This window comes from Gallinula chloropus (assembly GCF_964237585.1).
Source record: "Gallinula chloropus genome assembly, chromosome: 13".
NCBI classification, from domain to species: Eukaryota; Metazoa; Chordata; class Aves; order Gruiformes; family Rallidae; genus Gallinula; species Gallinula chloropus.
The window spans coordinates 21,655,511-21,680,189 of NC_140098.1; the positions used below are offsets into that span (position 1 = coordinate 21,655,511).

The 24,679-nt window shown below is 65.7% G+C and overlaps 1 protein-coding gene across 3 annotated transcripts; it reads right to left on the reverse strand.

Annotated features, from left to right (window-relative positions):
• Nucleotides 1-2,318: 2,318 nt before the first annotated feature.
• On the reverse strand, nucleotides 2,319-24,138 carry RIPOR1 (RHO family interacting cell polarization regulator 1; the record flags this gene model as incomplete). Of its 3 annotated transcripts, XM_084269974.1 has the most annotated exons (21): nucleotides 2,319-3,303; nucleotides 4,278-4,368; nucleotides 4,589-4,672; nucleotides 4,770-4,966; nucleotides 5,089-5,247; nucleotides 5,412-5,573; nucleotides 5,696-5,831; nucleotides 5,962-6,136; nucleotides 6,519-6,658; nucleotides 7,085-7,894; nucleotides 8,959-9,088; nucleotides 9,286-9,434; nucleotides 9,596-9,721; nucleotides 9,909-10,088; nucleotides 10,178-10,330; nucleotides 10,454-10,507; nucleotides 10,959-10,982; nucleotides 11,243-11,321; nucleotides 11,673-11,822; nucleotides 13,775-13,901; nucleotides 24,003-24,138. In XM_084269974.1, the coding sequence occupies 21 exons, from the start codon at nucleotides 24,136-24,138 to the stop codon at nucleotides 3,206-3,208; spliced, it is 3,360 nt and encodes a 1,119-aa protein (XP_084126100.1). In that variant the 3' UTR covers nucleotides 2,319-3,205. The 3 variants fall into 3 exon arrangements, with proteins under 3 accessions (XP_084126100.1, XP_084126098.1, XP_084126099.1); XM_084269973.1 differs by lacking the exons at nucleotides 10,959-10,982; nucleotides 11,243-11,321; nucleotides 11,673-11,822; nucleotides 13,775-13,901; nucleotides 24,003-24,138 and adding an exon at nucleotides 4,000-4,063 and having other exon boundaries at nucleotides 3,230-3,303; nucleotides 9,909-9,952; nucleotides 10,025-10,088; nucleotides 10,454-10,462; XM_084269972.1 differs by lacking the exons at nucleotides 10,959-10,982; nucleotides 11,243-11,321; nucleotides 11,673-11,822; nucleotides 13,775-13,901; nucleotides 24,003-24,138 and having other exon boundaries at nucleotides 9,909-9,952; nucleotides 10,025-10,088; nucleotides 10,454-10,462.
• Between the last annotated feature and the right edge of the window lie 541 nt (nucleotides 24,139-24,679).

Genomic DNA, 24,679 nt, shown 5'->3' on the forward strand with positions numbered 1-24,679 from the left:
GCAGCTCCTAGCAGAGAAGCAGGGAGCTGCAGCAGTGGGTGCTGCCGAGCCGCCAGCGCGTCCCTGCGAGGGGGAGATGTTTTTAAGCACAGCTCTGCCTGCCAAACCTTGGTGCTGGCACGCTGGCTCCTGTGACATGGCGAACGTGCCGCCGCGGCGCAGCCTGTTCCATGGCACAGGGTCTGTCCCCTTGTGCTGTGAGAGCGGCTCTGGGACCTGCACCCCGTGGAGCCCTGGGGTGAGGTGTTCAGTCCTGGAGGGAAGGGTTGAGGCCCCCACCTGCTTCCAAACAGCCAGCTCTCGTGGTGGCTGTCCTACTTCTCCACCCCTATAAAAAGAAACCCCAGGCAGGGTGCAGGCTGCAGGGGATGTTCTCAGGGAGTGCTGTGTGGAAAACAAGGCTGGCTCCAGGGTTTTGTTCCAGCCAAAACGGCAGTCCTGCGATTCCCAGTGTCCTGGAGGTGTCTGTGGGGCAGAGGTCTTTGGGGATGCTGGCACAGACCCACTCAGAGCAGGGGGTGGGGCGATAGATTCCGCAGTTAATCTGTTTGGGGTGGTTTTCCCTGGGTGTTCTTAAGGCCAGATGAATAACGAGATGATTCCTTGCAGTCACAGAGCCATTGTGTCCCACCCTGCCAGAAGGCTGCTTTCCTGCTCTGGTCTCTCTGCGCCCAAGGTGGACCTGATCTTGGAAGGTGTCTTTGTGCTGCGGGGAGGACGCCCAGCGCTGGTGAGTGGATTGGATTCGTGGCTTGGGCCACTGCAGCACTGGGCTGTTTTTTATTTCCAGGAGCTATTTGGGCAGGCAGGGGAAAGAAACCATACAGCAGAAGATGGCTGAGCCACTCTCCACCTCCACAGCCATAGGTGCCCGCTGGGACCATCCCACACCTCTTGGCACCTACAGCTGAGGGCGTGATGTGGTGCTTTGGGAACAACACCGTGCTCCCCTGCTGGGGCTTGGCTTGGAGGAAAGCAGAGCGAGCAGTGACACAGCAAAGTATCCCCTGGTTACCCCAATCCCTTCCCACGATCCCAGCTGCAGGTAAAAGCCTCATCCCAAAGTGGGTTGGCTAAGGCAGGGTCCCATCAGGGACACCCCCTGCACCACAGTGTGCCGTGCAGCGTTGGCACAGAGCTGTGGGCTGGCCGTGCTGTGCTGTGCCTGTCCAGCTTGCAGCCTGAACCAGCCCCAAAAGCTCTGCTCCAGTGAGAAAACAGGGTGTGGAGGATGTAACCTGCTGGGACTTGCTTAGAAACCCAGGAAGCACCGATGGACAGATCCCACTCAGCCTGGGGGCTGTAAATCGCCAGCACTGGCAGGTGCCGGGGGGGGTCTCTGCCTCTGCTGTCTTTTGGGGTGTCTTTGTTGTAACCTGCTCCCCTCCCCAGGGCCATCAGGGTCGCCAAGATGAGGAAGGGATCGGAGCAGCTGTCGTATGAGAAGAGGCCAAGGGAGCTGGGACTGTTTGGCTTAGGAAAGTGAAGGCTGGGGGGGGTGGATTTTCTTCTCCGGCAGGACAAGGGGGATGGAGTGAAGCTGGAGGAGGGAAGGGTGAGATGAGAGATTAGGGGGAAGTTCTTTACAGAGAGAGTGGTGAGGGGCTGAAACAGGCTGCCCAGAGAGGGGGTGGGTGCCCCATCCCTGGGGGTGTTCAAGGCCAGGTTGGCTGGGGCCCTGGGCAACCTTGTGTAGCTCCAGGCCTGGAGGTTGGTGTCCCTGCCTGTGACAGGGGGTTGGAGCTCTATGACCCTTGGGGTCCTTTCCAACCCAGACCAGTCATTGATTCTATTAATACCTGGTGGCAGGTGAAGAGTAGGGAGATGGGTGCTCCCTGGCAGTGCCCCAGCATGGGCTGCAGCTGGGATTTGGGTCAGGCTTCAGAAAAGTTCCTTTGTTTTCCTGTGAGGATGGTCAAGCACTGGCACGAGTTGGCCAGAGAAATTTTGTCATCTCCATCCTTGGAGATACCCAGAACCCAGCCAGATGTGGTCCTGAGTTCCAGCCTACCCTGCTTTGGAGCTTTTCCAAAATTCCCACCTCAACTCTTCTGTGAGTCTTTGATCTGTTGCAGTTCGGTGGCACCAGGAGGTGCCACATGTTCACGGGAGGGTGTTTGAGACACCAGTTCAGCTGAGGGAGCTCTGGCACCCCTGCTTGGGGGGAGAAACCTCAGGGAAGGAGAGTAGAAACCTGGACTGACCATCCCATGCCAAAACCCACCATCATGCCCACAAGACCTCCCCTCCACCACCCTCCAGTCACAACGCCAACCCTCCCAGCCCCCAAGAACCAGGCATACAGCGCCAGCCATCACTCATTAAAGGTTTGGTTTTATTTCTGGTTTAAAATCAAAATTAGTTGCTCTCTGTAATTACATTATATATAGATTTATAGAGACATTATAGAAAAGAATTTTTTGCTTTTGTTTTTCTGCAAAAATCTGTAAATAAAAAATAAAATAAACCGACGACGACAACAAAAAGAAAACAAAACAAAAGGTGGCGGCTTCTGTCCGTCCGTCTGTCCGGCCCTCTGTGTATCCTCCTGCCCCTGCCCTCCCAGGAAAGGCTCTGGGATGGGGCCACATCTCACAACGCTCCCCACAGCCAGGGAGGGACAGGAGCACGTGGAGCTGGAAAGAAGAAACGCCAGCAGAATATATTAATATCTCATATTTCCTTTTATTTTTTTTAAAGTCCTGGGGATTCCGGGTGGCAAAGGGTCCCCAACGGCCCAGGTAACTCCTGGAAAGAAACGGCGTGGTTTCCAAAGTGCAGGTCCTTCTGGGACAGGGCACGAGCCCTCGTGCAGGAGGGAGGCAAGAGGAGGCAGAGCAATCCGGCGTGTCTTCCCCACTGCCCCGCTCCCAGCAGCTGGAGCCGATGAAATGAGGGGTAGGGAGCAGGAAAAGGGGGAGTTCCCCGTGTGATTTAAATAGCAGTCAGAGGGTGGGATGTGCAGCGAAACCCCCCCCAACACACACACCCTGCCCACCATGGGGTGCGTACGTGGCAACCCCGTGGGGCCCGGGAGCGCAGCTCCGTAAGGCAGCGTGTGGCCGCGGCGAGCTGCCGTGAGGGTGACGCTGCGGTGCGCTGCCAGAGCAGGAGCTGCCGGGTCCCATCCGGCCTCAGTCCGCGGCAGCCGGGGTGGCCCGGCAGTGACTTTGCCCTGGGGATGGCAGGTGAGCTCGGCGGTGCCTCAGAAAGCTGTGCTGGCCATGCTGGCTGGGGCAAAGATCCTCGGGAGGCTGTCCAGGGTCTCCTCCAGCCGCCGGTGAGCTGATTTTCCGTCTTCCCCTGCAAGGACATGCCATGGTCAGGGAACCCAGCTGCAGAAGCTCCGGCCCCTGCCCACCCTCAGCTACCTTCGCCCAGCCTTGCTGGGGAAACGTGGCTAACACCTGGCAGAGCTATGGCCACCGCCTGGAAACCGCTCTCAGGCAGGTCTCAGCTAGGATCCGGCTCAAAAAGCCCCCCTGAGCTCCTGATTCAGACGGTGCCAATCCTGTCCTTCAGCTGCCTGCAGCACCCGCGCCTGTGCCAGGCAGGGGTTGCGGGGTCACCGGCATTGGGGCCGCAGGAGTGCCAGCACACGGAGAGCCTCGCCTGGGGCAGAGGCAGTGCCGGCTCCAGTGCCTCACACCGCTGTGCACATCCACACACACCGGCACAGATCATCCCCAGGGATTCCCCAGGACCCCCCCCAGGCACACACATCCAAACTCGCTCTGGGATCTTTGCCCAGCACCCCCCACATGCAAATCTGCCCCTGGTGCCCATCCCCAGCGAGAGGTGGTGACACGGACAGTCTGCTGGGACACAGGACACGAGGCGCCTACACGTGCCAGGGTACCACGGGGATGGGCTCTATGAACAACCAAGACACACAGACTCCAAAACGTGACGTGGCTGACAGGCTCTAAGACGGAGACATTCGTGAGCAAAGCGGCAGGAGCGGGGACGGGGGGACGAGGACGGCTCACGTGTCCCAACCTGTGCAGCAGCTGCCGCGATCTGGAGGCCTAGAAACCCACTCAGATGGTTCTCTCAGGGCCATCTAGCAAATAAATAACATCCAGGCTTAGCGCTCCGTGGCCGTGGTTGGTTTTCTCCAGCAGAGTTTTGGGGCACGATGAGCCGGAGCACGTGGGGTAGGTAGGGACCAGCCTGGGATACCTGCCCCCCCTGCCACCCACCCCCCTTCTCCCCTGGGTGAAATGCTGCTTGGGATGCTGTGGGTGGGGATGGAGAAGACCAGCGTGACCACTCACCGCACAGCATCAGGCTCTGCTTGGCTGCCTCCCGCACAGGCTCCTTGTCAGTTTGGCACAGGTAGAGCAGCTGCTCGATGCTCTCCTTGGCCTGCAGAGAGCGGGGCGAGGGCTGAGTGGGGCTGGCAGGGCCCAGAGAAGGCAGCACAAGGCCTGTCCCTTCCCTTTCCTCCCCTCTTCCCATCTCCACCAGCTTCTTAAGCACGTCTGGGGCACCCCCAGGCCCGAAGCCGCGGGGGTGTCTGCGCTCCCCAGCCACATGCAGTTCCCCTGCCTGGGGAAGACACGGCTCCTCCCCACATCCCACTCACCTTCAGGCAGCCCAGCGCAGCGCAGCCGGCCACCCGTGTCTGCACCTCCTCATCCTCCAGCTGCTCCAGGTAGCACACAAGGGCCTGGGAGAGGGGATGGGGAGAGGGGGTCATTGCCACAGCACCCTGGCAGCGGTGGCACCAAGGCCCCCCCCCTCACCCTGCCTTTCCCAGCACGTACCCGCTGTCGGAAGCGGGGGTTCTCTGCCAGGCTGCGGAGCTGGGCCGACACGGCGTTCACCACCTTGCTGTTGCCTTCGACGAGGAGCAGGCTCAGTGCCTTCAGTCCCTCCTTCTTCAGGCGGCCCTCGGGCACGCGCTTCAGGGCGCGCAGCACCACGTCCTGGTCATCCGAGTTGAGGTTCTGCGCCAGCAGCGCTGTGGGGAACCACCGGCTAAGCCAAGGTGCGGCGAGCGCGGCGCCAGCACTGCCCCTGCCAGCACGGGGAACCCATCCTCGGGCAGAGGGGTCCCCAGTGCAGCGTGCCGCGGGCACCCACCTTCCTCCGCCAGCTCCATCACGTAGGCGTCGAGCACCAGGGCGCCGAGTGACTCAAAGTGGCTCCAGTACTGGAAGATGGTGACCTGCTCGCCCTGAGCACTGCCGGGACGCCGGGGCAGCCGCCGGTTCAGCACGTCCTCCACCAGTTTCACACACACTGCAGGAAAGAGCTGGGGTGAGGGTGGGCGGCCGCCCCTCCGCAGGGCTCCTGTGGCACCCGTGGGGCTCCTGTGGGACCCGCAGGGCCACCCACTCCTGGTCACCCACTGAGTGGGGCTGGCAACTCCGCTCAATCCCACACCCCCCGGGGTGTCCGCTCACCGGTATCGGCCAGGCCAGGGTGCCGCTGGCTGATGGGTGCTGCGTACTGAGCGCTCAGCACCTGCAGGAACCGCTCCACAGGGCAGGCGTAGACATTGGGCCCCTCCACACAGCGGTCCCAGAGGGGCAGCACGCCCTCCTTCCGCGTCGAGAACTGCACCACTGCGGGGACAGGCGCCGTCAAAAGCCTCCCTAGGCCAGGGGGTGGGTTGGGGTGGGGGGATACCGGGTCCCACACAGCCCCCAGGGTGGCACGGATGGTCCCCTGGGCTGCACGCCTTTACCTTCGGCGGCAGAGCCGGCGGCTCCCGCTCGCTCCTCCGTCAGCTGGCACACGATCTCCAGCACCTGCGCTTCCCGCAGCAGCCTGTCCAGCGCGTACATCTCCCGGCACCGCAGGGGACCGAAGGTGCCCAGATTCTGCAAGGCACAGCCCAATCAGGCACCTCAGGGCCACAGCCACCGTGCTGGGGTGAGACACCCCCTGAGCAGGGGGATCCACAGCCCCCCGGCACGTCTCCCAGCACCGTGCCCCGGCCCCTGTCCGTACCAGCAGCAGGCGGTTGCAGTTGTTGAGGTGAAGCACCAGGGCCTTATCCAGGAACTCGTTGCCGGTGCTCATGGGGTCGGTGCTGGCCTCAGAGCCGCTGCACAGGCCGGTGTCGTCCGCCCCCGTCTCGCCCGCGCTGGGGGCCCTGCTGCTGCGCCGGGGTCTGCCAGCCCTCCTGCAAAGCAGGGAGGGACTGAGGCCGCGGGTCAGGGGGAGAAACCTGGACCCAACGCTTCCCCACCCAGGGGGTGATGCTGGACAGAGTTTCTGTAGGACCTACAGCATCACAGCATCAGGGCTGGGGGACACAGGGTGCGGGGACACAGGGTGCGGGGACACAGGGTGAGGGGACACAGGGCGTGGGGACTGCCTCCCAGCCCACCCCCATGGAGACATGTGCCACCAGAAGGGCTGGATCCTGCTGCTTCTTGAGCCGGTCCTGCCCTGAGCTGTGATGGACCTGTGGGGTACCTAGGAAGGCACTGGGCACCCCCCATCCCTGCTGCCCCAGGGCCACATCCTGCCCCTTGCCCCATCCCGTGAGCCCTGCTGTGCACCTCTCATCTTGGAGGGGGTCCTCCTCGGAGCCCTCCGAGTCTTCCATGTCAGAGGTGTTGAGGAAGCTGAAGCTCTCCAGCGCATGCTCCACAGTCAGGCTGATGCTGGAGGCGCGGCTGAGGAAGACTCCCTGCTTCTGCTGTGGAGGAAGGCACAGCAGGGTCAGATCCTGGCTGGCCAGCCAAGACAGCCCAGCCACCTGCATCCCTGGGTGCTGCCAGCAGGGACAGGCCCCTGTACTACCAGGACGGCCCCAGCTCCATCGTCCCCATCACCCCTGAGCCCTTCCAGCAGGGATGGCCTTGTCCCTACTGTCCCTGGGCACTGCCAGCAGGGATGGCCCTGTCCCCATCCTCCCTGGGCACTGCCATCCAGGACAGCCCTGTCCTTATTGTCCCCAACATCCCAGGGCACTTCCAGCAGGGATGCCCATGTCCCCATCATCCCCATCACCCCTGGACACATCCAGTGTCCCCATCGTCCCCAGTGTCCCCATCGTCCCCAGGCACTGCCATCAGGGCAGCCCCATCCCTCTGGTCCCCAGGCGCTGCGGGGAGCCCCTCACCAGCAGCATCTCCTCCAGGCGCTTGAGCTCCCGTTCGAGGGGCTGCAGCTCCGGGAACTGCCCCCGGTAGTCGTCCAGAGCCGAGCCCAGGAGGCTGATGGCCTCCTCCAAACCCGAATCCACCACCTTCCCCCGCGGCACCTCGGGGACGCTGGCGGGCGATGGCAGTGTGGGGACAGGCCTCTCCTCCACAGGAGCTTGTGCCAGCGCTGCAGGGACGCTGGTGCCACCGCTGTCCCTTGCCAGAGCCTGGCTCTGCACCGCCTCATCCCCGCCAACCTCCTCCTCGCAGGTCGTGGCCCACGCCACGGTGGCACGGGGCTTGGCCTCAGCATCCCTGTCCTGTCCTCCTGTCGCGGCTGCCAACGAGGCACCAGGGAGGGGGTCCGTGTCCTGCTCTCCTGTCCCTGTGTCCTCTGGGCCGGCTGCAGGCTCCCAGGGGCTCTCCGCAGCCTTGGCCTCCATTGGGGCGTCCACACTGGCCTCGCTGATGTGGCTCAGAGTCCGGGAGTAGGGCACGTGCCCGTTGGCCACCGCATCCTTCTTACGGCTGCCTGGCTCCTCCGGCTGGCTGGCGGCGGGGACGCTGATCCCGCCGGCCCCGGGCCCGGCCCCCGCTTCCTCTGGCTGCTGGGAGAAGGAGATCTCGATGGCGGGGGCGGAGGCCTGCACCTCGGGCTGCACGATGGGCTTGTGCGCGGCGTGGCGGGCGCTGCCGGACAGCTGGGGGCTGGAGGAGTCGTCTGAGGACTCGGAGGAGATGGACCAGGCCATGCCGTTCTCCAGCTCCTCCTGGCGCCGCAGCATGTTCTGCAGAGGGGGGAAAGGTGTCAGACAAGGCCCTCCTGCTGCCCCTTCGCCTACTCCTTCCCTTCAACCAGGGGCAGGATCGGGCCAAGCTGGAGGGCAGCGAGCCCACTGCCAGCCCCCGTGCAGGCTGCCGCACCGCCGGGGCTCCGGGGTGCAGCCAGGACCACAGCTGCCCCTTCCAGCCCGGCACCCCACTCCATGCTGGGGAAAGAGTCCGGCTCCCCGGGCCCAGCCATGTGCATTCCGGAGCCCTGGAGTGCCAGCGGCATCCTGACAGCGTACAGCATGACGTGACCCACGGTGACAGCCCTGGCACTGGCTCATGATGGAAAGCACCGGCCACCACACCAGCACCACGCCACTGGTTCCCCATCACCAAACCAGTACCAGGCCAACGTGACAGCAGCATCACGCCAGCCCCATCAATGCCAGCACCGATGCCACGCCAGCACCACACCAATGCTGCACCACAGCACACCAACACCACCAGCGCAGGGACACGGACAAGCCTTCTACTCACTAGTGCCCCAGCTCTCACACAAGGGCACATGGACAGGACGGAGGAGTGGAGCCAGCCCAGGTGTCCCCAGCATGGGGACCACCTCCCCAAAGCAAGCCAGACCCCAGCCTGGCAGGATGAGGCCTCTGGGCATCAGCTAGGGCTAATGAGTAGGACACAAGGAGCGGCTACAGCTACTGCGGGGTGGCCACACCGCTGGGCTAAGCTACTGGCCGGCTCCAGCCCTGCACTTACGCGGCCCGGCTGCGGGCATCTCCCGAGCTCGGCCGAGGAGACGTCGCTGCAGGAGCAGCTCTGAGACAGCTTCTCGAGGAGTGTCTCCCGAAAGATGTCCAGCAAGGACCAGCCGTGCTTGTCGGCTGCCCGCCCCGGGCTCTTGGGCAGAGAGAAGAGGAGCTGTGAGCACGGTGCCGGCACCGGGGAGCCGTGGCTGGATGGCTGGAGAGCTGCCCACCTCCCCCCCAACCCCCACCGGGACGTAGCCTGGGCACGTCCCCATGCAGACTGACCCCTCTGCAGGCCACCCCTCTGGTGTCACACTTACATAGAAAGCCTGTTCCCGCAGGGACGGCGTGTCCGGCGGGCTCTGGTTGTAGGTGGAGAACCTCTTGTTCACCGTGGAGGCCTTGTTGACAGTGCTGGCTGCTGAGGGCTGGTCATCCTTATCGAAGGGGCTGCAGAGGAGAGCAGGGAGGTGAGGGGAGGGGGGTGGTCTCAACCCTGCTCTGCAGCGAGCGCCACACCGGGACCCCATCGAGTCCAGCTCTGGACTCTCAATTTTCGGTAACTGCTGCTGAGCTTTGTGGTGGGACAGAGTCCAGGGCGGGCCAGCTCTGCCCACGCTGGCAGCAATGCCTGCTGAGATACTCACTTCCAGGTCACCTCCAGGCTGAGCTTGAGGGTGCCCAAGTCATTGATATCCACAGCCACTACCTGGGGCAGAGCTGCAAAGAGGTCCTTGGTCTCGCAGGACACGTTGCCCACCACAACGTGGTTGGCCAGGCTCTTCAGCTCTGTCACCTGAATAAGGAGAGGACGGAGAGGATGAGGAAGAAGCTGAGTGCATCCATGCCGTGTACATGCCTGGATGTCCCCACCACGGCCCAGCCTCCTCCCACCCTGGTGCAGGGCAGGGTTAGGTGTGGCCTGGGGGGGAGGGTGGTAGCTGGCCCACGCTGTACCTTGATGGAGAGGAACTCGGTGACGAGGGGCAAGAAAACCATCTCCTCACTGTCCCACACCTGCTTGCTGTTCACCTCGATGCGGCCCCGCAGCTTCCACCGCTGCCGCCCATACTTCATGAAGATCTGGGGGTGCAGAGGTATGGCTATGGGGGGATGGACACAGCACCAGGGACCCGGGCCACCCACCCCCACCCTGCGATGTGCCCTCCATCCCAGCACCCCCTGCCTACCCACCCCCCTCAGCCCTCAGGCACCCCAAGGACCACAGGGCAGGAGAGCAGCAGATCCCAACACTTGGAATCCCACCAACCTCATACTGGTCACCAGCACAGAGCCGGGCGAAGCCAGCCAGTCCTGCAAGAGAAGGCAGAGGGCCGTCAGCGGGCAGCCAGGGCGCAGGCAGGGGGCCGGGGCGGGATGCCTCACCTTTCATTCGGACGTGGAACTCGCCCAGCTGGCTCTCCAGCTCGTTCTCCAGCAGGCACATGTTCTGCGGGCAGACAGACGGACCGACAGCACCCATCAGCAGCCTGCCACGGGCCACACGCCCTGCCAGCCGGCCCCAGGCGGGTGCCTCACCTCCGTGTACTCCTTGTAGCCCTTGTTGGCCTCGGCCAGGCTCTCGCGTGCCTCCCGGCTGCCCGGCGAGCCCGAGCTGTAGGCCTTGACCATGTTGTGGGCTCCGTCCCGGAGCCGGCGCTGGATGCAATAAGCCTCGTAGAGCTCATCTATCTGCAAGGACAGGCCCGAGTTGCGGTGAGGGGCAGGGTGGGGGCTGGGGGAGTGGCGCAGCCATCCCAGCGCTGCGCTGAGGGAGCCCCGAGGTGACCCCCCACCCTGGTCCCCGGCTCTCACCTTGCTAGCGTGAAACTCCAGGCGCCGCAGGAAGCGCTCGATGGACTTCACTTGCTGGGGAAGGAGAAGGGATGGAGCGAGTGAGCAGCAGCCTGGAGAGGGGCCACAGGGCAGGAGGTGTCCTGCTGCCTGCCCGTGCCACGGCTGGGATGGATCCCGATGCCCGGGAGGCGGAGGGTGGCAGCTGCATCCTCCTGCCTGCTCCAGGAGCTCTCCCAGGAGATGGACTGAGCTCCGGGATGCTCGTCTCCCAGCCTGAGGGCTAACCCAGGCTCAGCGCTCCCCAACCACGGCATTCGTGGGCACGAAGTGAGGCTGTGAACCCCTGCCTGTCCCTGCTTCACCCCCCTGCCCAGCCCCCCAGGCTGCCTGCAGCACCCCAACCCCACCGTGCCGTGCGGGCGGGCAGTGGGGCAGAGCAAGCGGAGAAGGGACCAGCAGCGGCACATCCCAGGCGAGGATGGGGGCAGGAGGCAGGGGGGATCGGGGCACTGCTCCCGCTTACCTTGTCCAGATCGTAGAGAAAGCCCTGGAGGAGAGAGGAGAGGGGTAAGAGGCACAAAGCCAGCTCTGCCCACCCGAGCACACCCAGCACATCGCACACCCACCACCCACAGCATGGCGGTGGGGTCGTGCAGCACAGACAGGAGGCCTGTGCGAGCCCATCACCAGCGCCCGGGCCGGCCCCTGATGCCCCCAAAAGAAGAAATGCCCCAGGGCGCAGATGGACCATGAGCTGCCCCAGCTGAAAGCACCACTCCCTGCAAGGTTCTGCCCAGCAGCACTCACCAGGCGGGAATTCCTCTTGGACTCACGGATCTGGGTGCTGAGCTTCTCCAGCTCCAGCTGGTGCACCTCCAGGTAGGCTCTGGGGGCAACCACACCGCAGCAGTCAGGCTGGGATGCCATGTCCAGGGCTCCTGCCGCGCCCCCCCCCCCCCAGGTCCCACCAACCCAGCAGATCTGACCCACATCCTCACTCCCTGTCCCAGCACCCAGGCGAGGGAACCCGCTTGTGCCTCCACGTGGGACGCAGTGGCATGTGGGACACCCCGCAGCATTGGGGGCCCCCCCAAAGATCCATGTCCAGGAGAACCAGCATGTCCCTGCCTGGTGAGAGCAGAGAGCTGCCAACCTCTACCCATGTGGCACGTGGTCCCTGTGTCTCCCCCCGACCCTCCTGCCTCCAATCCCGGGCGCAGGGAGCCCCAGCACTTACGTCAGGCCCTTCTTGAGAGCTTCGTACACCTCGTCGAGGCGGTTGGGCTGAGGCACCTTGGGTGGGGGGGATTTGTGGGACATTGAGAACATCCTACTGACCCTGGAGCCAGTCTTGCGGGACACAGTGGGGGTGAAGGGCGAGAGGTTCCTGGGGAGAGAGGCAGAGAAATGCGGGGTGCCCGGGGTCAGCACACAGCACTGGGGTCCTCCTGGGCGCCCCAGCCTGCTGGGCACCCTGTCTCCAAGCAAGGAGGAGCTCCAGGATGGAGGCTAGGGCTGCCTGGACCTGCCTGCCTCTCCCAGAGCTCCCAGTCTAGCTGGCCAGGGGTGGGCTGGGGGCTATGAGGGTGGGCAGCAGTGCCTGCAGCCCCCCCCGGCACATCTGGCTGCCCTGAAGCCACAGGAAGGACAAGGAGAAACCCACAAAGCTGGCGGTGACGAGGGGGACTTAACACCATCCAGGGGGTGTGGAGGGGGCAGAGAAGCTGGCTGTGGGGCTGCCACCATGGGGGGGTGGGGGTCCCAGGCAAAGGGAGGGAGCAAGGGGAGCAGGGGCTAGCACCAGCCACTCTGTCCTGGGGTGCCTGGGGGGACATCTCCAGCCCTGGCTGCCCCCAAAGGGGCTGTGCTCTGCTCTATGGCCAGCACCCCATATCACCATGGCCATGGAGACGCTCCCTGGGCTTTAGGTGCTGTGGCAGGGTGACATGTGCCACCACATCAGCTTGCTGCACCCCCACCGTGCGCTGCCAGGGACAGGACGGGACCCTGGCGGGTGGCAGCACCTGAGCATCCTGGGGACAGGCAGCCCTGTCCCCTCATCACACAGCACCCTGACAGGGGACAGTGACACTGTCACCAATGCTATGCCTCTCCAGATCTCCCAAACCTGGGGTGCCGACCCAGCACCCAGACCCGAGCGCCGCCCTTCCTGCCCTGTGCAAGGGAGTCTCTCCCCAGCACAGCGAGTGCCACCCCAAGCTCTGGCCAGCGCTTCCCTTCCTCCTTCCAGCGCATCACTGGTGCCCAGGAGACAGCCTGGGCTCTTTCCTCAGTTCCCAGCCCTGGGCTGGCCCTCCCATCCTGTGCCACTGTCTGCAGGAGTGGCCAAGACTTCCCCGAAACGCTTGCGGGGGGAAATTCATGTCTTGGCTTCATCCCAAGCCACAGCGATGGGTAAGTGCTGGCTTTCCACCACCCCACCTCATTCCCGTCCTTCAGGGTCCCTGGGGGCATCTCCTGCCAGCATCTCCCCACCAGCTGCTTGGTTGTGGGCATCCCAGTGTCCTCCCTCCTCCCCAGCCCCATCCCTCCAGGACCCCCGGATCCAGCCAGTGGCCTGGAGCGTGTCTCCCAGGGCTGGAGATCTGCTCCCAGGCATGGGAAGGCTCTACCTGGGCTCGTGCCCAGCCAGTGAGGAGTCCAGCGAGGCAGCTTGCCCCAGCTCCAGCACTGGTGGGTGTGCTGGGAGGTGAGGAGCATGGCTGGGTGCTGGGAAAAGGGCAGCCAGGAGGCAGGGAGGGTGTGGGGCAGGGCGGCAGGAGCGAGCAGCGAGCACCTGGGGTGAGCCTCACCACCCTGAGGTTCAGCAGAGAGGAGGAGGAAGGGCTTCATGGGGCCAGAGTGTTGCCAGGGGCTGTGGAGGAGGAGGATGGGCCGGCTGCTCCTCACAATCCCACTGCTGGGCAGTTTGAAAGGACCCAGAGGACACCCGAACTCCCACCAGCCCTGCACCCCTGACCCTGTGGGACGCTGGGGCTGGTGAGAGGCAACACTGCAAAGCCACCCCAGTTCCTTCAACGCACCCACAGACGTGATGGGTGGGTCTCAGGGAAGCCCTGAAGAGCTGGCTGAAGGCTGGGGGGTAAGTTCCACCTGCCCCCTCCTCACCCAGCCGCCGCGGTTGGGGTGAGGGGCTCTACCTGGTACCGATGCTCCCCGCAGCCCCCTCCCCACGCACCGCTCCTCGGGTACCACAAAGGTCCCTGAAGGACAATGTGGGCCGGCGAGTTGGGAAAGCAGGTGGGGACAGGCAGGAGGTCCCACCCTCACGTCCAGACCCTCCTTGTCCCCCGTGCAGCACGAGCACCCGTCTCCTACCTGAAGGGCCGGTCGGCCGACGAGTTGACTCCGGCGAAGGACTGGCTCCTATTGATCTTGGCGACGAGGACGCGGCGTTGCGGGCGCACAGACAGTGACATCGTTGAGTGTGACCTGGAGGGCCTCCCTGGGGAGGGGGACACAGGAGACAGCAGGGTCACCGGTGGCAGGGTGGGAACTGCACACAGGCAGGGCTGCCACCGAGGAATGGCATCCGGTGCCCGGTGGCTACGAGCCTTCCCTCCCGCTCAGCCCAGGGATGCTCCCGGCAGCACCGGGGATGCAGCTCCTGGGATGCTGTTGGTACCCTGCCCCAGGGGAAGCAGGGATCCGGGCACTGTGGGGCTCAGCAGGGACAGACAGACACATACAGCCCAGTTTGACCCCTGAGAGCCACAGGAAGGGGCCGATGCCCAATTCCTACCATGGCCTTTCCCAGACATGGCCATGGCAAACCCTCTGCTGTGCTCCAGCCCAGCCATCTCCTCCTGAACCTGGTCTGGTCCCACATCCTGCTGTCCCCTGTACCGCCCCGACGCAGGGGCAGGAAGGGTGCGGGGCCGGACCTGGCTGCCCAGCCCTTCACTGTCTCCGCACTCGCTTCCGCTCGCTGCAGCAACCAGGAGGGAAACCCACGGACAACAAAGCGCTTTGGAAAGTCCCCGGCTTTGCCAGGAGCTCAGTGTCAGGGAAGGAAAGGCTGAGCCATTCCCTGCTGGACCCTGGAAAGTCCATGAGGACAGCACGAGCCCAGCCCCATGGCCGCCATACCTCGACCTTCTGCTCCTGGCAGTGCCAGAGACCATGCCAGGAGCCCCCAGAGCGCTGCCTGTCCCCGCAGTAGCCAGTGCGGTCAGTGCCAGCCAGGACAGAGCAGATTTTGGAGCCTGGACCCAGTTGTCACCCCCAGGCTGGTCACAGGGAGCATGGCTGCAGCCCCAGATGGGGGGGTCAGCACCAGGCAAGAGCTGGGGGCCGGTCCAGAGACTCCTCCTGGCCCTGCCACCCTCCCCAGTGCCAGCGGGGGACACAGAAGATCCCGCAGGAGCAGGGCAGAGCCTGCAGGTGCTCCATTTCATCCAGGCTACCACTGATGCCAACTTGGTCCCTCTGTCCCCAGCAGCCCCCGGAGCTGAGCTGTGGGAGCTGGGAGCTGCGGGGGATGAGGCTGCGGGGGGACGAGGCTGTGAAGCACCAGGCAGGCGCAGAGACGGCTGGGCAGGACCTCAGGGACAGCAGACAGGGCCAAGCAGTCCCCAGGCAGAGCCAGCTCCCCGCTCCCTAAAGCACTCACTCTGCCCTTCCTCGAGCCTCCAGCCCCAGCAGCCCCAAGGACACAGGCGCTGCCGGGGCTCCCGCCGCCTCTCCGCCATCCTTCCCCCAGCGCGATGGAGCCCAGCTCCAGCCCTCCCCGGGCAGCACGCACCTGCTGGGCTGCTGGTGGGCATCGCCCCGGCGCTGCGGTCCCCGTCTGCCCACAGCCATGCCGGCACCTCCCCGCACGCCAGGCTGGGACCAGGCATTCACAGGCCGCAGGACGAGCCGGGGCTGTTGGGAGTCAGAGCCCGATGCCGCCGATAACCCCCATCACAGCAGAGCTGGGACGCAGCAGGTCCATCTGGTTCCCCCCTTGGCACTTCACATCCCAGCGCAGGCCTGTGGGTCCCACCGCCTCAGTGATATCTCGGTGCCAGTCCCTCCAGTTTCCAGGACAACACTGTCCCAATTAAGCTCATTAGGAGGAGCTGTAATCCCTGGCAGCCCGGCTGACCCGCCGGGCCTGGGCAGATTACCCTCTGCAGGGCTCTTTAATCTGCTCCCCACTGAGCGAGCAAGGCGCCTGCCTGCCGTCCCAGCCGGGTGCTACGGGGGCTCGTCTGTGGGGAAAGCACCCACTAATCCTGTGACGGGGGTCTCCATGCATGGGGCAGGGTGCAGCTCGTATGGGCTGAGCATGGCTCTGCCAGCCCATCCTTCTGCCCATGGATCCATCTGGGGGAATGGGGAGGGGGCTCTAAGGGGGTCCCCCAGTCAGCATCCTGCACAGGGAGAAGGATGCTGAGGGTATTGGAGGGGGGATGGTGACAGCGTTGCAGGGGGAGAAGGATGCTGGGGGTGTTGGGGAGGAGAAGGATGCTGGGGGTGTTGTGGGGGAGAAGGATGCTGGGGGTGTTGTGGGGGAGAAGGATGCTGGGGGTGTTGGGGAGGAGAAGGATGCTGGGGGTGTTGTGGGGGAGAAGGATGCTGGGGATGTTGGGGAGAAGAAGGATGCTGGGGGTGTTGTGGGGGAGAAGGATGCTGGGGGCGTTGTGGGGGAGAAGGATGCTGGGGATGTTGGGGAGAAGAAGGATGCTGGGGGTGTTGGAGGGGAGAAGGATGCTGGGGGTGTTGAGGGGCCGGAGGGGCAATGCCCCAGCACAGCTCCCCATGAGAGTCACAGTGATCCCCAGCCGCTCCCCTGGACCCCTACCAGGCTCCAGCAGCCCCCCCGCACCATGCCATGCTGTGCTTCAAGGCACAGGAGCAGAGCCGTGGCCGCTGACAGGACCACATCCCTGCACTCCAGCTCAGGAACCAGCTCTGCCCCAAAGACCCCCCAGCGACGCACCACACCAGGCGGACACACTGCAGCAAGGGACAGCACGTCCCCAGTGCCCATCCTGGCATAGCATCCCCACGCCTGGCACCCTGCAGCCACAACCCCAAACTCCCTTTGAGGAGGGGAGACCCTGTGCCCCCCACCCAGCATGAGCGCTGCCCCGGGAGCACCGAGGCTGCTGGCAGCGCTGCCTGCAAGAGGCAGGGCAGGCAGGGCGTGGGGTCTCCGCTCCTGGCACGTTTGGGAGGAGAAAGCCCCGGCGCGGTGCATTCCTGACATTTCGGAGATAAGAGGTACCTGGTACGGCAGCTCCACGGCCATTCCCGGCATGGGGGCAGATCCTGGGGCACAACTGGAACAGGCAACCGGCCGCCACGCATCGCCCAGGCCGGAGAGCCCCGCACCGGGACGGCACCGGGCAGAGCACCAGCCCGCTCGTGTCCCCACCGCAAGCCGAGCCCGGAGCACACCCGTCCCTCTCCCAAGCAGGAGCCACAGAGCTCCTGCCCCAAAAGCTCCTGCCCCAAAAGCTCCTGCCCCAAAGGCCCAGCGCCTGCCAGCCCCCCGCCCTTAATTAGGGCTTCGGTGCTAAGGAAGCCACCTCCCTCCCAAAGTTTTCACCTTGCCGTTCCTGTGCCGCAGGACCGTCTGCAGCTCTCCTGGTGCCAGAAGCAATCCCAGGAGTCAGTCTGTCTGTCTGTCTGTCCTCGCAGAGCAGCCAGGTGGGAGCAGCTGGGCGGCACTGCGGGGCTGGGGGGAGCTGGAGCCCACCGCGGGGGCTCTCACGCCCGGCCGCCGACTCCTCTCTCCCTCCCTCCCTCTCCAGGCCTGGTGCTCGGGAGATGATTGGGATCCCAAGAATGCTGGTCGGAGCGCGGAGGGGGCAGTCCGACCGGCTGGGTTGGTCCCGGCTGGTTTCTGTTTCCGACACTCAGACACCAGCCCCAGGTGGCTCCGGGACGCCCCAAAGCGGCTCCCTCCCAAAATCCCCGTCCCGCAGCACCGGGAGCTGGGGCTGCTCTGGTCAGCACCTCCAGGAACGTCACTCGCTGGGGGATGGCACTGCCTGGGGTGGCTGTCCCGGCACCCCTTACCCCGGGGACCAGCACCCACCGCCACCCAAAGGGCTTCCCCAGGAGGGGCTGGCCCGTGGTCCCCACACCAGTGGCACTGCGGCCACCTCCCTGGGTACCGGCATCCCCCCACCGAGAGCACAGCACGGTGCTCAGGGGCCAGCCCATGGTGCCTGCCACACACTGAGGGGGGTGTCCAGGACCCCGTGCCAGCGGCACACCCCCATCCCCTCTCCCCAGCACCCTTGGGCACTCAGCAGGGATGACCTCGGGAGCCTGTGAACGCAGCGCCTTGGCACGGCTCCCGCCAGCCCGGCCGCTGCGTCCGTGTTTGCACAGCTGCATCCCCGCTGCCCCAACCCAGGCGCCTACCCCAGCCCCCCCTCGGCCCCTTCCGGCCCCGGGACGGCCCTTGGCCGGCTCCCGGCGTGGGCTGGAGCAGCTCTTCCATCCCACCACTCCTCGTGTCTCCCCCGCACAGAGTGCCGGGAGCATCCGGGGACTGACGCCACGCTGTCTTGGTCACAGGGAGCCTGGGACGCCTCTTCCCTGACCTCCTCCACGCCCTGCTTCTCCCCCAGGCAGGCAGGACCCCCCCCCACCTGCCCCCCATACCGAGCAAAGAGGGGGATCAGGATTTTTTTGGGAGTCAGAGATGTTAGTGAATGGCATCCCGGCATCCCAGGGGAGGAATCCCGTGCCAGAGCAGGGGGCTGGTGCTCCGGGTGCTGCGGGCAGAGGGCTGGGTGGGTGCTGGGTGCTCTCACCCCACGGCGGTGGGGACACGGTGGCCGTGTTGGGGCTGCGGGAGGCCGGCTGGCTCCTTGGGCCGAGCGGGAGGCCGGCAGGAAAGGGAAGGAGCTGCGAATGGGAAGAATTGGAGGAAGTGCTTATTTACCCCGTGGAGTATCCCTGAGGAAGGGCAGGGCGCAGGCAGACACTCAGGGCCGGCTCCTGGGGGTGGTTCGCAGCGTCCCACCCCACCACGCGCCCCAGGGGCTCCCAGTTCGTGGCCAGAAGGGGATGCAAGCCCCAAACTGGGACCCAGGGAGGTGGCCACCCCTGGGCAATGGGGGCGGGGGTGTTCCCCAGTGCCTGGCTGAGCTCAAGCACAACCTGTTTTCCAGGACGGCTCCAGAGAACCCGCCCGGGACCACCGGTCCTGCTGAGGTGGGTCCCCTGCCACCCAAGGCACAGACTGAGCCTGTGGATCCCGAGGCCATCGCTCACCTCTGTGCCCTGCTAGATGGGACTGCAGCCTCAACGGGGACACCAGACCCTGACCCAGGGTGGGCTCTGACCCCTCCCAGAGGTGCTGAGCCCCCCCCAAAAAGATCCTGCACAATCGCCGCAGGCCCCACCCATGAAAGCAGCCCAGGACCCCTGCTCTGCCCAGGATCCACGGTGCCTGGGATGCTCAACACAGGCCCAGGCTCTGTTTGTCCTCAGACGAGATGTGACAAGTACCCAGGGGGCAAACCCGGTTTGCCCAGGGGAGCCACACGGGTGGCACCCGTGACACGCTGCTGGGAGCAGTGGGCAGCCGTGGCCCCTCGAGACGCAGACCCGGGGGTCTCGGTGCCAGCAACAGCAAGGCTGGGCAGCGGGCGGGTCCCATCCTGCCACGGGCACCCCTTCCCCACACCCCTTCCCCACACCCCTTCCCCACACCCCTTCCCCATATCCCTTCCCAGCACCCCACCGCCGCACACCAGGGAGACATCTGTGTCCCTTGCAGGTGGTGGGTACCCACATCCCCCGTGCTCTCCTCCTGGAGAAGGAAGATGCTCGCCCGAAAAAGCCTCCCAGGAGCCCGTCTGCGTCACCCAAGGACCCTCAAAGAGAGCCGGGGGTCCCCAAATTATCCGTGCTGGGTGGGGAACCCCGGTGCCGGCAGCGCTCGGTACCTTTGGCTTTGCCACTCATGGCGGACGGCGGCGGCGTGTCGCGCTGGGGCCGGGGCTGGCGTGGCGGGCGCCGCGGGCAGCTGTTGCTCTCTCATGCCGTCTGCCTGGCGTGCGGGGCCGGGGCCAGGAGGGTTCCCCCAGGGCAGCAATCTCCTCCCACCCACGCTTCCCTGCCCACGGGCTGACATCACTGCCCAGCGCCACAGCCCCGCTGTGACTCAAGGGCTGGGGACAGGAGGACGGGAGGACAGAAGAATGCCTGTCCCCCCCCACACCTTGGAAGGAAGGGACCCCACCAGCACTGACTGCCTCAAGGAGCAGGGATGGCCCAGCTCCATCCCCATCCTTCCCTCCCCACCACCCGCATGGGGAAACTGAGGCACGGGCGCAGAGGAAGGGACTGCACAGTGCAGCCTACATGTCAGGCCCTCGCTTTAAATCAGGGGGAAGCTGCTGGGTGCCCTTCCCACACAGGACCCAAGGACCACAGGGTCCCGTTCCTGGGGTATCCAGACTTGGCTCCCCCCCCCACAGCTCCAAGGAGGCTGGAGCAGCCGTTCCCATCCAGGCTGGGACCAGCTGCCATCACCACGTCACCCGGGCAGGAAGACACCTCCCTCCCAGGCTCCTTTCCTGTTTGCTGCTGCTTTTAGAGCGAGGTCAGGCCAGGTCCGGGAGAAAAAACACTGGGGCAGAGCCCTGGGGGTGAACGTGGACATGGATGCTCCCAGCCACTGTGAACCCCCTCCCAAGAGGGTGACCAGTTTTAGGGCTACTTCCCTAGCCTGGAGCTGGTCCCCTCCTTCCTGGACCCAATGCAGGACAGGGCCAGCACCCCACAGGAGTGGGGAGAAGTGTTGGGGGTGTCTCTTGTAGGGTGCTGCATGACCCCACTGTGGGCATCCACAAATGTGGCTCCAGAGCCAGCCACAGCCACGCTTGGCCAGATGGGGAGGGGACCCCCCCAGAGGGGACCCACCCCCAGCCTTCCAGAATCCAGACAGTGACCATGTGTCCTACCTCACCAGGACAGATACACCCCCTCAGCTCCCCCCACCCATGGGCAGGGCTGAGGGTTGCCGTGGGCAGGGGGCCACGGCCCACCTTCTCACCCCTTGACGCTTGTCCCCAGGGGGAGAGCACGGCTTTGTGACCCCCCAGCCCTCGCAAAGCCTGCGCCGCGCTGGCAGCCGTGCCCAGCCGGTGCCCGGCGCGCGGCCAGGCAACGCGCCCGCAGCGCCGGCCCCTGCCAGCTCGTTTGTTCTCATTAAAGGTTAACAAGAAAGCCAGGCTGAAGCTGCCGGGAGCCACGGGAGGGGCGGGCCCTGGTGCCACGAAGGGATGACCAGGCTTTTCTTACCGTGGGAGGGGGGGGGACACACAACACACAGCCCGGCTGTGCCGCGTGCCGGAGCGCTGCTGGCAGCACAGGCAAGCTGCCTGGCACGGCACCGTCCCGGGCATCACCCATCGGGCTCAGGCAGGACATGGGGTCCTGTGCTCCAAAGGTGGCAGAGGGTGCAGGAGGGGAAGGACACGGGCACCCGGCACCTCTGAGCCTCCTGCAGCACTCGGCAGGGCTTGCCAGCTCAGGGACACCTCTCCAGGGAGGGCAGGGGAAGGGCACAAGTCATGCCAGCGCTGCCAGGGCTGTAATGGGGTTAAACAAGGCTCTGTGCTGGGGATGGGGAGTGGGTGCAGGGAAGGGGACAGCCCCATGGCTGCTGGTCACCTCCCCTGGCTCAGGGGACTTGCCCAGGTGCTTGGCACCCTGATTCAGCACGAGCAGCCGGAGCAGCTGCCTCCAGCCCTCCTACACAGCAGGGACATGGGCATAAGGCCCTGGCGCACCCTTTTCGGGGGTGTCCCCGCCACACCAAGCCTGAGCATCCCCACCCCAGGCACAACAAACCCCGGCACGGGCAGCTGGGCTGAGAGATGCCTGCACAGCCACGGCCAGGCCACACGTGGGCAGAAGAAAACTCCAGACACCCCGGGGGGATGCTCCCATTCCCTGCCATTGGGAGGGTACAGGATTGGCACCCCAGAGACCCCGCATCCTGCCAGCACCAAGTCCTGGGGATGTTCCCTCGCTGCTCCTTGCTGCCCCTGAGACCATCAGCGCTGAGGCTGTGCCCGCCCAGCCCCTGGAGATCATAGAATCATAGGGGTTGGAAAGGACCTTGAGAGATCATCGGGTCCAACCCCCAGCCCCAGAAGCTCACTCCTCTGGTGGCACTGCGACCAAAGGCGAAGGTGATGAAGAAGCTGTCTGAGGCTGTCCGTGGACAAGCGTGACACGGACACCGATGTGTGGCCAGGAACGTCACCGCAGCTGGAAGCCCAGGAGGAAAGGGCATGGGCCAGCCTCAGCTCACAGCGGTCACCACTAGCCAAGAGAGGCTGGGGAGATGAGTGCCAGCACGTAGGCACCAGCCTGGGGCGGCTGAATAGTTCCTGGCCATGGGACACACCTCAGAGGGGACAGGAGGTGACAATTCTGGCAAGAAGACCCACCGCCGTGGTCTGAAGGACAACCACGACGAGCGACCAAGGGACTTGTGGCCAGGTGTGGGATGGTCCCAACCTGGCAGAGAGACGGTGACCCCACGGTGGTGCTACAGCCGACCCCCTCTGACTCGGTTGTTTTGCAGAAAGTGGCAAATCCAGCTCCCAAACCACCCTGGCAGCCCAGCACCGCAGCTCACACGGGGAGGCTTTACTGCAGGGTTGATGCCCTGAGGGCTGGAGAAGGACCCAGCCAAGACAGGCTCTGCCCGCAGCCAGGCTGGCACCAACGTCACCGGCACCGGCAGCATCCCTAGCCGGAGGGGCTGGGCACCCGGCATCCGGGCACCGGGGCTGCGGCAGACTCAATCCCTCCCCTCTCTTCCTCACATCGTCCCCACACAGCAGCAGAAATAGCAGCGATATAAATGGCAGCCCTATAAATAACCCCAAAGCACGAGGCACGGAGCTCGTCCCAGCCTGGCGACGGGCTCAACCCACTCAAAGCCAGGGCTCGCTCTGCCTTCGCCGTTCCCCGGAGACCCTGAGTGCCAGCTCCCTGCCCACCACGGGTCTCCCAGGTCCTGTCCTTTGAGTCTGAGCAGCTGCAGGAGCCCCAAGTTGCCCACCCAGCCCTGGCTGCCTGGTGCAGGGTGGAGCCCGACACGACGGCATCCCCTGGGGATGCCCCTGCCCAGCTCCTCCGTGGGTAACAGCAGGGATCAGATGATGCCCACCCCGGGTGCCCGGCAGCATCCCAGGCTGACAGTTCCTGGGCAAAGCAGGAGTGCTGGCCAGGAGCCTCTGGCCAGGTTGGAGAAGAGATTCCACCACCAGCACCACCCCATTGTCCCAGCACTTAAACCCCCTGTTACACCCCAACACCCACCTCATCAGCTGCCCGTCCCGGTACCCCCCATCCCTGCCCTGGCCATCGCTGCCCACGTTCCCACACTCGACCCCATCAGATGGCACACTCCACAGGGGCTTGGCCAGATGGCACCATGGCACCCCTCTGCCCTGGGAGTGGGGGTTATGGCAATGGCTATGGGGACCTCCACCAGCCGAGAGCAGGACGTGCTGCCGCCAGCGAGCCCTGCGCTGCCTGCTTGGCGCGGGGTCACAGCCCCACGGCCCAGCCCTGCCCGAGGGACGCGGCGAGGCTGCTCCTCAGCCTCAGCCACCGGCCAGGACCACGGGTCCCCGGCCAACGCAGGGTTTGTGGGAAGGCCAGGACTTCCCGGTGGCCTCAGCGGTCTCCTGTGGGAAGCTGGCAAGGGTAAACCCCGCCCGGGCCGATGGCAAGCCCTGGGATGGCCGGAGGTGCCGCGGGGAAGGAGTTAACGCACGAGGCCTTCCCAAGCGCTCCTTGGCAGGCTGGGGAGGGCTGGGAGATAGGAGGATCGGGCCAGCAACAAAGCGAGATCTGTCTCATTAATTCCTGCGAGCATTCCTCGGGCCGTCACCCCGGAGGAGGAGGAGGCAGCACCCAGCTGCCGCGGGGCACCCGGGGTCCCCTGGGCGCGGCGCGGGGGGGCGATGGGCACCGGGGGCCCGAACGGACACGGGCAGCTGCCCCCTCGCCGGCCGGACCCTGCCCGGGCGTCCCGGGGGCCTCGGGGGGGACACGGGGGCGGGGGGACACGGAGCGGGACACGGCTCACACCGCCGGCTCCATCCCAAACCCGGCGGCCGGAGGAGCCCAGGGACCCCGGGCAGGGGCTGGGGACACACACGGGGACGCACACGCCGGGTGACACCGGGGATGAGGGTTGCGGGGTGTTTCCCCGCCCCGCTACCCGCGGCCGGGCGGTTGCGGCCCCGGCCCTGCCGCAGGCTGCGGAGCAGCGCCCGGAGCCGCGGGGGGCGGAGGAGCGGAGCCCCCCTCGCCGTCCCCCTCACCCAGCCCCCGAGCCACGGTTTCGGGTGCCCACCCTGGTCCCGGCAGAGCTGAGCTGGCCGGCGGCGACGTGCCCCCCACCCCCCCACCCCCCCATCCCCTTCCCCCTGGGTGTCTCCCCGGCAAAGCCCCGCTTCCCCTTCCCCTCGCTTCCCCTTCCCCCCGGTGCTCCCCCGGGACCCGCCGCCCCCCCGGGACCCGCCGCCCTCCCCCGGGGCCCGGCGGTGCCGGTGACACTCACATGTCCCGGGAGAGGTGGGGGCCGGCGAGAGCGGGCCTGGCTCGGCGCATCCCCTTTGTTCCTCCACTCCCATGGACGGGGAGCAAGCGGGGCGTCCGTGCGGGCTCCGGGCAGCGCCCACCCCGGCTCTCTCCATGGAAACGCGGAGCCATGTGATTCCGGCAGGAAACCGCGGCAGAGCCAGCGCCAATGGCGGCTGCACGGCTCGCAGTTCCTCCCGCCCTGCTTCCCCCCCCCCCATCCCCCTCCCACCGCCCCGCACCCCGGGACACCGCCGCGGGGCTCCCGTCCACACCGGGACCCGGTGGCAGCATCCCCGGTACATCCTCCCCCCCCCGACCCCTCACCGCCCTTCCACGTCCTGCCTGGGGAGGGGAGCTCAGCGCCGGGATGCTGCTCCCGCAGCCCGGTCCTGCTCGGAGGGCAGTGGCTGGAGGGTCCCCCCCGGCGCCCCACCCCCCCACCCCCCCACCCCGGGCCACCACAGCCGCTCTGGAAGCCGCCGAACATGTTGCACAGCCCGGGGACAGGGGGGACAGGGGGTCTGGGCAGGGAAGGGATGTGACCAGGGTCATACAGCTGGTCAGCAGCAGAGACAGGACCAGCACCGAGCATCCTCACTCCCAGCCCTGCGGTACCCAGAGCCCCACGCTGCCTCCCCCCCCTCACCGCCACCT